The following is a 14,044-nucleotide window of genomic DNA, read 5'->3' on the forward strand; positions in this document are numbered from 1 at the left end:
CAGGCCCTTTTAACCTTCCACGAATTGGTGACCTGAAATCCTGAGCCACCAACACTTTTAGCTATCTCCTGGGCTAGCCTCTGGCTTTGTTAAATGACACAATTAGGGGTGCTTGCCTCAGTAAGCAGTGAGCTTGCATGCAAAAGAGAGAGATGTTTGTTGGCTTGCAATGAGAAAAGAAGTCTATGCTGATCATTTCAAGAAAAAACAGAATGTAGCACTGAGAGCCATGACTGCTATTCTTAGGAGGAGAGGCAGAATCTTAATAGGTCCTTTCTTACCTAACTTATCTCATGCCACCTAGCCAAAGCTTGCTAAACATGTTGTGTTTGTGCCCTCCAAAGCTTTCGCAGGTTTACACGATCTAATAGTGTAACAACAGCCGTGCAAGCAGACCTGGATTTCCATGAGAACTTTGAAATAATCGACCCTCAAGAGGACAATATGTGTTCTGGACAAATGTCAAGACAATTTTCCCGAGATGCAAGCACCTCTACCGTTAGCATACAAGGGTCAGGAAACCATTACCATGCATGTGCAGTGGATGATGACTTTGACACAGATTTTGATCCATCCATTTTACCTCCTCCTGACCCCTGGATTGACTCTATCACTGAAGATCCTCTGGAGGCTGTTCAAAGGTCAGTGTGCCCACGAGATGGCCACTGGTTTCTGAAGCTACTTCAGGCGGAGAGAGATCGTATGGAAGGCTGGTGCCAACAGATGGAGAGAGAAGAACGGGAAAACAACTTACCTGAGGACAGTAAGTAACTGACTACAATAATATTGCAACTAGAAAAAAAGTATTTAATATAGGCCAATCTGACTCCTGTGAATTCTGTATCATTCCCTGTCTTACTTAGCTAATGAAACTATGGTCGTGATTCTCTAAAGGACTGTATGCATGTATACAATAATGTGTATTAAAGTTGACAGGGAATGCAAATGCTCAGCACTTCTGAAACTCAAGAGATAGTAGCTTTTAGGATTGCATACTTTAATGGATAATTAGGAGATCCTGAATAGGGATCTTGCAGTATTGATGTTTCATAACTCTTCCATTTGAAATCACTTCTCACAACCTTAGAGTATAATTTAACAGATTCTGGTTCCTTTTCATTAAATTCATATTTTCACTGCCTTTTTAGAAGGTAATTTGCATCAGAGCCTTCATATGCATCTCCCAGCTGAAATAAATTACAAGTTTTGCTTCTAAGTTGTTGTCTCCCCTCATGTCTCTTGCAGTTTTCACTCGTTTGACCCTCCTGGTAAAAAAAAGCTCTCCATATTCTGTGATAAATGCACACACTCATGCAACCTAACTCTTAGTTGTCACCACTACAAGACATATTACCCCACCCATAAAGTAGTGGGAATGACACTTTCCTGTCTAGTAAACCTTCACTAGTAAGTAGACTTGGGTAGTTTATGCCTTATATATTCACACTAATTAGGGAAGAAGAGGTGAACAAGTGGCTCCCTGTCCAGCATTTTTTCCTCCAGTAAAACAGATCTTTTTTTCCATTTATTTCCATTACAAAGAGCAGTATTATTGCTAGCCATCAATTTTTGGACATGGGTAAATCTGTGGGCTGCGGAGCATGTTCCTTGTGAATGACGTTTTCTCAAATTCTCAGAGGGAGCTTCTAGAAATCACTAATGAGCACCTGAATATCAAAATTTCATTATTTTATAATTCTGGGACACCTAAATGTATTTTCTTGGATATAGCAAATACCACTTTTACAACCCCAAAATAAAGTCCTACCAAACTCCTAAAACTCCTACAACTGGAGCTCCTACAACTTCAGCTCCAGGATTCCTTCTACCAAAATTCAAATTCATCTGTAATTCTTTTGAGGTGTGAAGGTTTTGATTTATGAAAGGAAAAGGATCAACACTGACAAAAAAAATGTAGGTTTTAAATAATTAGTAATGGATAATCCATTTCTGCTGAAACTTTCCATTTGACCTAGTGTAGGAAATAACCATAGAGAAGTTTGATTTAAATAGTTAGACATTACTGTAAGCAACTGGAAATTGACTTCTAATGGAAAGTATGAGATAACCTTAGCATTTACATTAACATGTACATTCAGTTTTTCTATTTCTACAAAATTTCTATTATATAATAGGTTAGCTATTTCCTCTGGGGGAAAATACAGAAGGATTAACCTTCAAAGTACAACCAGATTCCCCAAGTTTTAGAGTATTTTAATCTCATTTTTAATTTACATTATAAATACATTCAAAAATCTCATTGAACATGTACCAGAATGCAAAGGTTTTCTTTTGTTACTATGTGAGAAATAAAGCCATGAACTAAGAGAATTTAGATTGAAACTGATGCGTGAGTACATAATAAAATAGGAAATTACAAAACATTTGGAAGTCCAAGCCACAAAACCCACTGGCTTTCTCTTTGCCACAATGACCAGCAATAGTGGAAAGGCCTACATATTTTACGTGTCCACTGAAGGAGCTATTCACTTTAGGCAAAGGACATGGATTTTACAGGGCTGATACATGCAGAAAGTGTATGTCTGTGTGCAGAAGTTTCTCCCTTTGCTATAAGATCGTTTGAAAGCTCTTTTAACCGTCAGTGAGAGAAGTCTGTTGTGAGGGAGATAAAGGCATAGCCGGGCTGGCTCTTACCAATGCCCCTCATAGCACACACGATACGTGTCCTGCAGGCTGTTCCCCCTCTGGAGTTTTCTGCCCAGCACTTCTCCTGGAAGCAGGAGGAGGAAAAGGGTCGCCTACGTTGCTCAGCCCCTGCTGAGGCACCAATCCTGGCGTGATGCTGCTGGCCACTCCGGCACAGGGCAGCTGCCTCCCACAGGGCTCGGCACGTCCCACTCTACCTGGTGCCAAGGAGAAGCATATGGTGGGGCCACGCGGCCTGCTCGGCAGCGCCAGAAACAAAAGCTTGGTTGTTACAAACCCAGCCCCAAATTATGCCTTTTTTATACATCTACAAACTTTGAAGAGGGGGAGAGAAGAGGTGCGTGCGGTTCGGTGTAGCTGATGAAACACAACCAGGGCAGGGAGCGCATCCTTTGTTTCGACCCGCCATCCACAGCGCGTGTTTGGCCAGATAACCAAATAATGTCAGCGTGCGACGAGCGAGGCTTTCTGGATGCCGCGGCAGCTGACGGAGGGCTCTCTCCCCCGGCGCTCCCCGTAAAGCGATCCGCGCTGCCTGCAGACAATGCGGCCCTTGTGCGAAACAGCTGTCCGGGGGAGCCGGCTCGCTGCTGCTTGACAGTAGCTGGTGTGTTACGGGGAGACGTGGGGTATTATCTAGCTGGGAACGAATCTGCCAGATGGGCCTGAACGCTTCGAGCCAGGAATGGAGTCTGGTGCTGTGTATAAAAACAAGCTGCGGGGCGGTGGCTGCCCGCTGAAATGCCAGTATAGGGAGAAATACGGCTCCCCCCGCACCCTAAATTATTTATTGTCTGGTATATTCTGGTCTTATCTGAAATCATTTTCTGATAAAATTGTAGCGTGTGTAACAGGCAGGTGAAGAGCACTCACACTTCAGGCTAGGGTACCTGATAAGGCTTCTGTGTGTTTTATTGGTATAGGGGTGTTGTCTGCAAACTCCAGTGCTCTCATTAAAAAAAATAAATTAATTAGTTAATTACAGATGTGAGGCTAAACACACTATAAGAATTGATTGAAGCATTGGATCAGGCCTCAAGTGAAATCAAGCATTTGCCTTTTGTTTTGTTTTGTTTTGTTCTCCTTCCCCTCCGCTCTCTCCGCCCACCTCTGCCCAGCGAAATGCTGTTCAGTCAGAGCCTGGCTGCTGGCGTTGACGACTTTTTGCTTCAGCCTCCCCAGCAATTAATGCATACGGATGCAGCATTAGCAGCAACAGGTCTGGCTCGCCTCGCAGCGCTGCTAGCAGGCAGCAGCTGACCTCTTTATTTCACAGCGGCATAACCCCACAGCTTGGCCTGGCTTTTGCTGGATTCCTTCTGTTGTTTGGGATTTGTGTGGGGCATTCGGGTCTCCGACAGAGCCGGCAGGCTAGCTGTGAGCACTGGCAGGCACGCTTCCCTTCCGTGCAGTGCTGTAATGTAACTCCCGTGCTGAGATAACCATCGAAAGCAAACAGCGGGCCTGATTCACTACAAGTCTGCCATGGTGTGGGTTTAGTGGCAAGGAGAGGCAGGCTGGTGAAGAAACACCTGAAATGGAAAACCAAGGCTCTGACAAGACATGTCGCTCCCTGCCTTGTGTGTAGTTTGTACTCCCCTGGACTAGCCTGCAAGCAGAGCTTGGCTCCAAATCTGTGAAAACCTTCAGACTGGAGTCTAAATTCGGCCAATTCTAGCAAATGATACGGTTTGGGTGCTTTCTGCTGCTTTGTTTTGTTTTGACTGCATCCCCAGGGTGGTAGCAGGACATCCTGATCACAGCAGCCTCATGCAGGGACAGCCACAAGCCCGACCTACAGCCCCCAGCTGCCCACCTTTGGTCACACACCCTATCCGCCCTCCTCCTCCTGCTCCCATGTTCACTTCTCCCTGGAAGGGACTTCTCCACACACCGGCGTTTCTCCAAGGAAAGCCAGCTCCGGGCCGGCAGCCCTGCCGGCGTCCAAAGGCTGGCAGAGAAAAAAGAAATCCACAAGCAGTGAAACGACGTAGCTAGGGAAAAAACGTGAAGTGTGCTAATAGAAGCCAAGTAAGTCGGAGAGCACATGGAAACTGCTTTACTCCCGGTGAATAGCATTTACTCATGCAGACAGCCCTATTAATTTCAATGAGATCACTCCCATAAGTAAATATGACTCAAAGCAAGGACTGCCTGCTCCAAAGTTTGCTCCATTTGGCTGTTTTCTCCTTAATAGCTGGGCTTAAAACCTGAGCAGTAGCCTTAACTCTGAATTTCCTGGCTTTTGTCATGCTTGGCGTTATTTAAATGTAGCTCTGTCGGGATGAATAGGCTAAAACGCTGGTCCATCCTGGCTGGGAAATGGATTGTGACAGCTCTATGGCAGGGTTGCTTCATATGCACAGTGCGCAGCTAACATCTGCAAGGCAAATGTCAGCCCGGGTGCCTGCCACCCCTGCCACTGCTCCTGACACTTGGTCCTCGCCCTGCGGCCAGCCAGGTGTTGTCCCACCAGGAGCACCTGCCAGCCACAGCCCTGCCTGCCTCCTTCCTTGCTCCTTAGGCCCCCAGGGCATGGTGGCAAAGTTGAAATGCAAAGAGATTGGTTGGTGCTTTAAGACCCAGAAAGGTGGTCATTCCTCCAAAACTCCCCTGGCTCCTATATGATGACTTTTCACATCACTTCGGTTTGCTTTGTTTTAGCTGTTTTCCGCATTTTTGTTTTCCTTGTGACATACACAGTCTCCTTCCAAGGTGGGGCAGGTGACGATATCACCAGTTCTTTGCTTGCGTTTTAAATCCTTTTCATTTCTTTTCCCATGAAAACTTAGGGCGGATACTTATAACAATACCATCCCACAGTAGGTCCCATGCAATTTTTAGAACTAAGAGAAGCAACCACGTACTGCTTGAAAAGCACATAGTCTAAGTTTATACTTCATTATGTTTTAAAAGGGCAACAGGCTAGGGGCTAAGGGACACGAGGAAATTTCCCGCCATATGTCTATCCCAGAATCACTTTCTGTGGCCTCTGGTCTGCAGCAATAATAGCAAGGAGGCACTCCAGATGAACTGAATTGGATCAAAACAGCTGTAAAAAAAGCAGTTCTTCCAAAATAGACATGACTGTCTATTTCTTAAAAGTCATTACAGGAGATAACTGGATTTACAAGGAAGAGAGGTCAAAGCAAAGCAAAAAAAATAATAAATAAATAAATAAAAATCAGACTGTGAAAACAAAAACACTGCGGTACACGCTTCTCCCCCTGGGGACGGGGTGACAGCAAAGCATATGATGGATGTTAATAACATTGCTTCATGCATTACTGGAAGGCATTCAGATCCGATGGTGCTGAGTTTGCTGGATAACCCTGTTTGGAAAAGAAAGCAGGCATGAATAACATTATATAGGTGTTTAAATCTGTTATGATTGCATCTTGATGGGTTGGTATTCTTTGCTGTTACTTGGTTTTATGTATTTTGTTGGTATCCTATTAGCTGAAAACATCTATTTGAATGTTTATATGTATTTGTGCTGTTCCCCTTGCTCTCTCTGGTTCTTTTATGATGCATTTTGGATGGAATTTTGCAATTCCATTTACTTTTTCAGTGTATGGCTTCAAACCTCTCAGGATTTTCTGCTAAGAAAGTGTCGGACTGTTTCGATTTTTTATTTTACTACACCTTGGCCTTTCTCTTTGGCACTGGAGGTTTTGACTGAGTAAGAAAACTGGGCCTCAAAACACTCTGCCTCAAAACACTAAAAGCAACACGCGTCTGGAAACAGAGCTGTGGCTATTGATAAGGCTTTGTGCCTTCTGGAGAGATTCCTTTCAGTCTTTCACATTCTTTGTCCCCCTCCCCCCCCCCCCCCCCCTTTTTTTTTCTCCTAACTTCCGTGACAGAGTTGGTTGTTGACTGGTTGCACATTAACAGACTGCTTGCTCTGGAGGGGCGAGGAATCAGTGACACTTGACTAGATACAGCCGCAGCTACAGCAGAAGTGGCAACAATAGGGAACAGCATCAGCATGCATCCCACAGTCAGCTGGGATGATGGTTTTTCGGCAAATAGCCAGTCGCTAGGCAGCCAAGGACAAGGACTTCCTTCTCCCTCCGCTGAGATCTCTGAATATTAAGCTCTTCTTCCCCCAGAGGAAGGGGCATGCTCCCATCCACTGCCAGCAAGGTGTGTTTAAATCTGCTGGTGCTCGGGATGTGACCGCCGCTCGGTTAGTGCAGGTTTCCAGGAAGATCCTGTCTCATCTGTTTTCCCCTCCCGAGAAGCTGAGAGACTGTTTTTCTCCCCTTCCCAAGTCTTGGGAAGCGTCAGAGTGGCCGAGCTCCAGATGAGGCAGCTGTTCCCAAATATACTCAGTGGGAAGAGTTTTCATAACAATGGGAACCACATGAAAGCTCGCGGAGAAGCTCCTCCTACTATTGAAGAGCCCTTTCAGTTGAGTGGTTTGCATATTGGGTTGCATAAATGACTAGACACACCAAGGGGTCCATTTTCAGTACTGTGCGCATAGAATTAGACACGCAAGCCTTGCTAACAATAATGAGAGTTGTGTGCAAAACTCCCTGCGCAATATGCTGAAAATATTCTGCTTGGTGGATCTTCCAGCTCACGGCGATTTCCTGGCAGCGCTGAGCCGAGTTCTGGGAACAAAATGAAAGTCTGGGCTCTGTGTGTGTTCACAGAGCTCTTTCCTATAGCTCCCCCCAAAAATGTGAAAAGACTCTCTCCTGCCCCCACACACACACTTTTTTTTTTCTCTTTCCTTTGTATGTCTAGCGTATAAATGAACTCCACATCCCACTTTTCCTTAAGGAGTGAGCTTTAAGGCTGCTGACGGAAAAGCCATTTGCCCTTAAGGAGCAGAGCACAGATTTCCCACTACTGTGCGTCTGGTTTCGCTTCGCGGTGGGTGTTTGTGCCAGCTTGCTTAGCGTGTGATTCGTGAGTGAATCCCTGGGAGATGCCTTTCTCTTACCAAGCCTTGCACGGCCGCATTCTGGTCACACAATGCGAACACGTGTTGCAGCTGGTCACAGGACTGCAAGACCCCAAAAAAGAAGGGCTTTTTTTCTTTTTTTTTTTTCTTTTTCTATTTTTTTTCCTTCTTTCCTCTTTTCTTTTCTTTTCTTTTCTTTTCTTTTCTTTTCTTTTCTTTTCTTTTCTTTTCTTTTCTTTTCTTTTCTTTTCTTTTCTTTTCTTTTCTTTTCTCTTTCTTTCTTTTTTCCCTTCCCTTCCCTTCCCTTCCCTTCCCTTCCCTTCCCTTCCCTTCCCTTCCCTTCCCTTCCCTTCCCTTCCCTTCCCTTCCCTTCCCTTCCCTTCCCTTCCCTTCCCTTCCCTTCCCTTCCCTTCCCTTCCCATCAAAATACCCAGCAGTATTTTCCAGTGGAGCTCTGACACCTTTGTGATAGGTTTTACACAAAAAGTAATTGTGCCTCAGGGATGATGCAAAGAGTGGGAGTTTAGGACTAGTATCTCTTCGAGCTCTGCCAGCAACTCACTCACCCTGAGCAGGCCACTTCAGGTCTCTTTATTTCCTGTCCCTCCATCACCACTGTGGAATTGTCATGGAAAAGCTGCTGTACTTATCTGATGTCTGGGACAGCGGGTACTGCAAGGATCTGTGAGCAGAAGTGGTGAAAATGGTGACACAATGGTTGCCATTCATGGTTTTCACTGAAGTGGTTTGTTGTTTCTTTGTTTGCTTTATTTTATTTTTAATTAAATTAAGTGAAAAATTAAATATCTTTTTAACCAAAGAATTGGGAGATAGAAAGTTATTTCAGCTGGCAGGGAAAGGGAGGAGACCACCACTAATCCACCCTCTGTACAGAGCTGCTCCAGACAGTGCAAGAGACAGGCTAGGACCAGCGAGGAGAAGAGGCCAGGGTGTGAGCGCTCCCTGAAGAGTGTCTGGGTACCCGCATTCAACAGCGGAAGCCACTTCTGATACTGTTCATGGGGGGAAAAAAAAAACAAAAAAACAAAAACAACTCAAAGGGTCTGGATGAGATTTATCTGTGTGTATTACAATCCTCAATTCCTCAATCCCTTTCCAGGGCTCACATCAAGCAACACTCAGTTAAACCTGAAAACAAGGCATCACGTTGCTGCACAAGATGGCAGAGATGCTGGTAGAAGCAGTGTTTTCCGAACTGCGTGCTTGATGACAGTTTTGGAAAGCTGCATGCCATGCTGCAGGAAGCTGTGTTTGTGTTCACAGCCTGAGCCTGTGTCCCGGTGTTGTTCGGAGGTGCAATATCTTGTGTGCTTTCTATGCAGGGTGCAAAAGCTTTTGATCAGTCACACCTGTACTGCCATGAAAGTGCTCTGTGCCAGCTGGAAGTTGTTTCACTGAAGAATGAAAGGCAGCTGTACCAACAGATTAATATTTTGCCAGTGCAGGCTGACCTGAGAGCCCTTGCAGCCTGCTTTGGCCTAGTGCAGATCTGCCCTCAGCATTATCATCTTGCCAATAACCCATGTCTGAGAGACAACACTCTTTAGGAAACCTAGTGCTGGTTCCTGCACAGCTTTCTCTTCTCATTTTGTAGGCTTTTGGTTGGCTGCAGCAAGGAGAACACCATGACTTACGCCTCTTTTTTCTCTCAGTTCTAGGGAAAATCCGAACTGCGGTGGGCAGTGCCCAGCTCCTTATGGCCCAGAAATTTTACCAGTTCAGAGAACTTTGCGAAGAAAACCTGGTATGTAACTTTTCTGATAAATACTGTTGTGTAACTCTTACTGCCAGAGGAACTGTCTCTGAAGACAATCACCTGAAGTAGACCTTTTCTGACTAGCAGGGTCTACAACTTCTCCCAGTAAAGGAATTGGTATGAACTGGGGAGTGACACCGTCAAACTCAGTGGAGTCAGCATGAGTTTTGCTAATAGTTTAAGATCCTTAAAACAAAGAAAGGCAAAAAGCTTTGGGTGAGATATCACTGAAGTTCTGCAGCTAGATCTGTCCCTTCACCCCTGAGTTCAGGTTGGTGTGGGCATGGAGATTTTTGGGTGCCATCTTGGGGTCTGTCAGGGTGGACCAGAAGTCTCACGTAATCCTAATGCCGCCTCTATTCAGCAAGACAGAAATACCAGGAAATCAGGCCTTGAAGATTGGTGGCTGGTACTCCAACACCTCAACAGCAAAAGAGATAAAAGTAATTTTCCCAAGTGCTAAAAGGGCAAAGAGCCAGTATGTTATAATAATTATTACTGTATGCAACTGGTATATGCTACTGCTATTATTAGTAGTATTTGCTATTTTTATGCCATTAGTAGTGGTGGTATCACAATAATATTCCTGATGATAAATATTTCATACCATGTATCTAAAACAGTTGTCCGTAAAACAGCAGCACTTCCAAAAGTTTTTCAACTCTTTAATTAACAATCCTGCACAATAGATACATTTAATTCTTAGTTTTGGTATAAATTCCTAGAAGCACAGAAATCACAAAGTGTTATGCTCTGTCATCACAAAACAGGGAAAGCAAACCCTGCGGTACTCAGCACAATGAGGTGGCTGTCTTCTTCATTTAATGCACTCTTGAAAATCCATACCCAAACCAAAATCTGCCTGCAGTGAGTGAATGTAACAGAAATAATTTCTTTTTGAGCAAGCCTTCTGATTCTTAGTAGGAAAAAAAAAAAAAAAAAAAGTGGTTGTGCGTCTCTGTAAAGCCAACAATGAGCAACCTGCCCAAGCACTGAAAAACTAAGAATGCAGATATAATCTCTACTCTCCTTATGCATCTGAAAATATATACTTTAGTTTTCTACAGTTGCTGCTTCAGCGGTGTAACCGTGCTACCAAAATCATTTGTCAGTGTTGAGGTGAAAATCACAAATAGAAGTATCCTAAGCAAAACTTAGGATATTCTCAGGTTTGTTGTTCCTGAGGTGAAGAAGAAAACCTAAGCATAAAGTGACACTGGAACCAAGTAAAACAACGTTCAGGAGGCTAATAATAATTTATGTATTTATACACTTCGCATATGCCTACTGCGCATGCAAAATTTCCAGAGCTAGGAGCCTCACTACATTGGGCTCACTGGGCAATGAGGATTCCTCTTGAGGCCCATGAGCTTGAAGGTGAAGATGAACTGCGCCCACTTGCAAGCCCTGCATGGCACATCCAGCATGATGCAGCTGATGTATGTATGGTGCAGAGAGAGAGGTACCGTGGCTGTCCTGCCTCTCTCAAGGCCCAGGGCCCACCAGCTGTGGGCCAGCAGTGTGTCTGGCATATCACTCTTCCCAAAAATGAGCCTGAAAAAAAAAAAAAAAAAAAGATTGCTGTGCTTCTATGTGTTTTCTTCAGAGCTTTTCATCCTGCAGAGATTATTCTTGTAAAATAAATAAATAAATAAATAAATAAATGGCCTGAGGAGTATGACAAGTGATTTTACCTGAAATGGTGGCTTTTTGTAGGCTTTAGATTCAGATTGTGTGGGAGAAGTGTTTGTGCATCTGTCCATCACTGTGTATACATGCAGCAACAGTACGCTTTCACAGGTCCCAGTGTTCCTGCAAGCATCAATATCGTGGGGAATCCTTCCTTGTCAAAGTGAAGAGGAGGCTGGCAATTGATTTCAGTGTTATCAGGATGATAACACTGAACCCTTGAACCCACTGGGTGGTGTCCACAAGCCCATGGGGACACAGTGGCTTGATGCTGCCACAGCCCCTTTGCAAATAAAAACCCAGTCAGTGCTCGTTGTGGTTTCTCTCTCATGTCTCCTTGATGGCTCTCTCTGCTGAAACTGCTTTCCTAGCAAGATTCATAACCATTTGCACAAATGCTTTACATTAAGAGGTACTAAAGCCCAACTGTTGTTTTTTTCTTCTTCTGTTGTACAGAATCCTAATGCACATCCACGGCCGACCTCCCAGGATTTAGCAGGGTTTTGGGATATGCTGCAGTTGTCCATAGAAAATATTAGTATGAAATTTGATGAACTTCATCAGTTAAAGGCCAATAATTGGAAACAGATGGATCCTCATGACAAGAAGGTAGAACATTGTAGATTTTGTATGCTTCATTTAAAACCCTGCACAAATACTGGACAAATTAAATAGGCCTCTGTGTTACAGCGTTGACGTTAAAAATGTGAAATGAAGCTCATATCAAATTAATTTCATTGTAATGACAATGTTTACATAATAATCATCTGGGATATTATCTGTAATATGTTTCAGGCATATTTTTAAACCAAATCTGTCTTTGTGAATCGGATAATGGGAATGTGGTACTTTGTTAAGCTTTACATTTAATCATATTAGACGATCAATCGTTGGAAGGAACTGCCTTATATATTGATTCTTAAAATTAAATAAATCACATTTACGGTTCATATTATTGCATATAGCAAGAGTTCTAGGTTGTGTTACTGAAAAAAATAGGGAAGCACTGTAACCATCACTGACTTTGGTAACCAGATTACAAACAGAGCAATATCAAAAATATGCCTTCCAAAATGTCACATGAAAGAATTTCCACATCTTTTTTTGTTGTTGTTGTTATTGTTCTTTTTTAGTTTGTTTGTTTGGTTTGGTTTTTGTTTGTTTGTTTGTTTTTAATGGATGATTTCATAAACAGGTCCACTTGGCTGGTAGTGCTGTTTATCCAAGAGAGCATAAAAATCATCTGGAGCTTTGGGGGTTTTATTTAAATGTAGTCTTCTTCTGTCACCATGAAAAAACAAACACATCTCCAAGTGTGAGCCACATTTCACTTCCCATTCTCATTCAGCACCATTGCCTTATTTTTCTCCTCACAATCCACATCAAGACGAACAGCGCTGGGGTGAGCCAAAATACACAAATGTTTCAGCAGGTACTTAAAGGGCAGGTCTGTTCCTAGAGGAACCAACAGTCTAATGCCCTGCTGTGCCTCCTGTAGGTATGTAATTTGATGGCTGACTCTCTGTTAGACTTTCTGTGGCTGGTCTGGTACCAATGAGTAGAGCAAGCAGGTAGGGATGCCAGAAGGAGGGGGACAAGACCTAGAGGTACAGTGGCTCAGCCAGATGTCTGGGCCCCCCGAACTCATGGTTAGCTCACTCCCAATGACCAAATCGGTGTTTTGTTTTGGACAGATAACAATAACGATAATGAACCCCGTTAATCTTGCAGCAGGAAGTTTGCAAAGGCAGTGCTGGTAGCACTCTCCCTCCTCCGGTCAAGACTAAATACTCATTCATTCCTGACTTAGTCGTGCCATGCTCACGCCATTTGTGCACACCTAGTGTTTTGTAGGGGGATGCATGGGAATGTGTTTTCCTAGCCCGAGGTACTGAAGGCAAGTCATTTTCTTATCTTCTTTTTTTTTATTTTTTTCCCAATATCTGTCGGAAAAGGAAGTTAAAAACGCCAAATGTGCATGCACAGAAACGCTGGTGTATGGTCTTTCGTTAGCGTATCTAGTCGAGCAGGTAGGCCAAGTGTTTTTAATTGTGGCAGTAAGAAACAAGAGATTTCCTTAAAAAGCTGTGCTTTTTGTTTGCTTCTGAAAAACATTTCAAAGAGTTTCCAACAAAAAGAAGACTATAATGGGTTAAAGGAAGTTAAGTAGTGCTGAAGAAAGAGACCTATGGTAGGCAGGTAAAGATTACACATTTTAAAGAATGACACTGACTGTGTTCCTCGTTCAGTGAGCATTTGTCTATGATTATAAATGAAACAGAACATTTCATTTCTTAAAAAGAAAAAGAAAAGAAAAAACTTTCTGTGGAAATGATATTTGCAATCGCCTTTGGCCTTTGCCATTGGGTCCTTTTTAAGCAGCATAGATTAATCCTTGGATGGAGAGAAAAAGCAAAGTATGAATAAGTGTAACTAAGCACCTTTATCTTTCAAGCCGTGGACGCTGTTGTGATCAGCATGAGAGAAAACGCAAGGGCAGAATGGGACCTTTGTAGTGTGATAAAATCCCTTCGTTCAGAGGCCGTGTTCACAGTTGGAAGGGGATGTAACTTAAAAGACAATCTAATTAACTTGACAAAGTCTTTGTGGACGCCTGAAATTCAGACCTGAATACACTTTTCTTTTTCAGGAAAGATCCCGCTCTGATTTTTTTTTTTTTTTGTACCCACGCACCAGGCTGTACATAAAAGTCCTCCTTGTCAATCGCGTATCTGCAGCTAGCCACCACCGTGATGATTAATGCATGTTCCCTTCATGGTGTTTAATTTTTTCCTACCAGTTTTTCAAGCTAGAGCTGGCTGTAGTGTGGCATGCCTATTTAGCAGGAGGCCAGGGTTTATACAAGCTTGCACAGGCAGACCCAAAGCAGGGGACTTGGGAGCAGGCTACTAAGTTTCTATGAAATATGTACATGAATATCTGGTTTTGTTGTTATTTTTTTGGATGGTTATCACCCTGACGCACCAACCACA

General features: G+C 43.5%; 1 protein-coding gene across 13 annotated transcripts in view; it reads left to right on the forward strand.

Annotated features, from left to right (window-relative positions):
• Nucleotides 1-14,044, forward strand: part of DLGAP1 (DLG associated protein 1) — a 417,012-nt gene that overhangs the window by 401,991 nt on the left and 977 nt on the right. For all 13 annotated transcript variants that reach the window (XM_084510659.1, XM_084510658.1, XM_084510653.1 and 10 more), the window contains 3 exons: nt 345-763; nt 9,259-9,350; nt 11,508-11,660. In XM_084510659.1, the coding sequence (XP_084366785.1) occupies nt 345-763; nt 9,259-9,350; nt 11,508-11,660 (664 nt within the window). The remainder of the gene's footprint in view (nt 1-344; nt 764-9,258; nt 9,351-11,507; nt 11,661-14,044) is intronic.

This window comes from Aythya ferina (assembly GCF_964211825.1).
Source record: "Aythya ferina genome assembly, chromosome: 2".
NCBI lineage: Eukaryota > Metazoa > Chordata > Aves > Anseriformes > Anatidae > Aythya > Aythya ferina.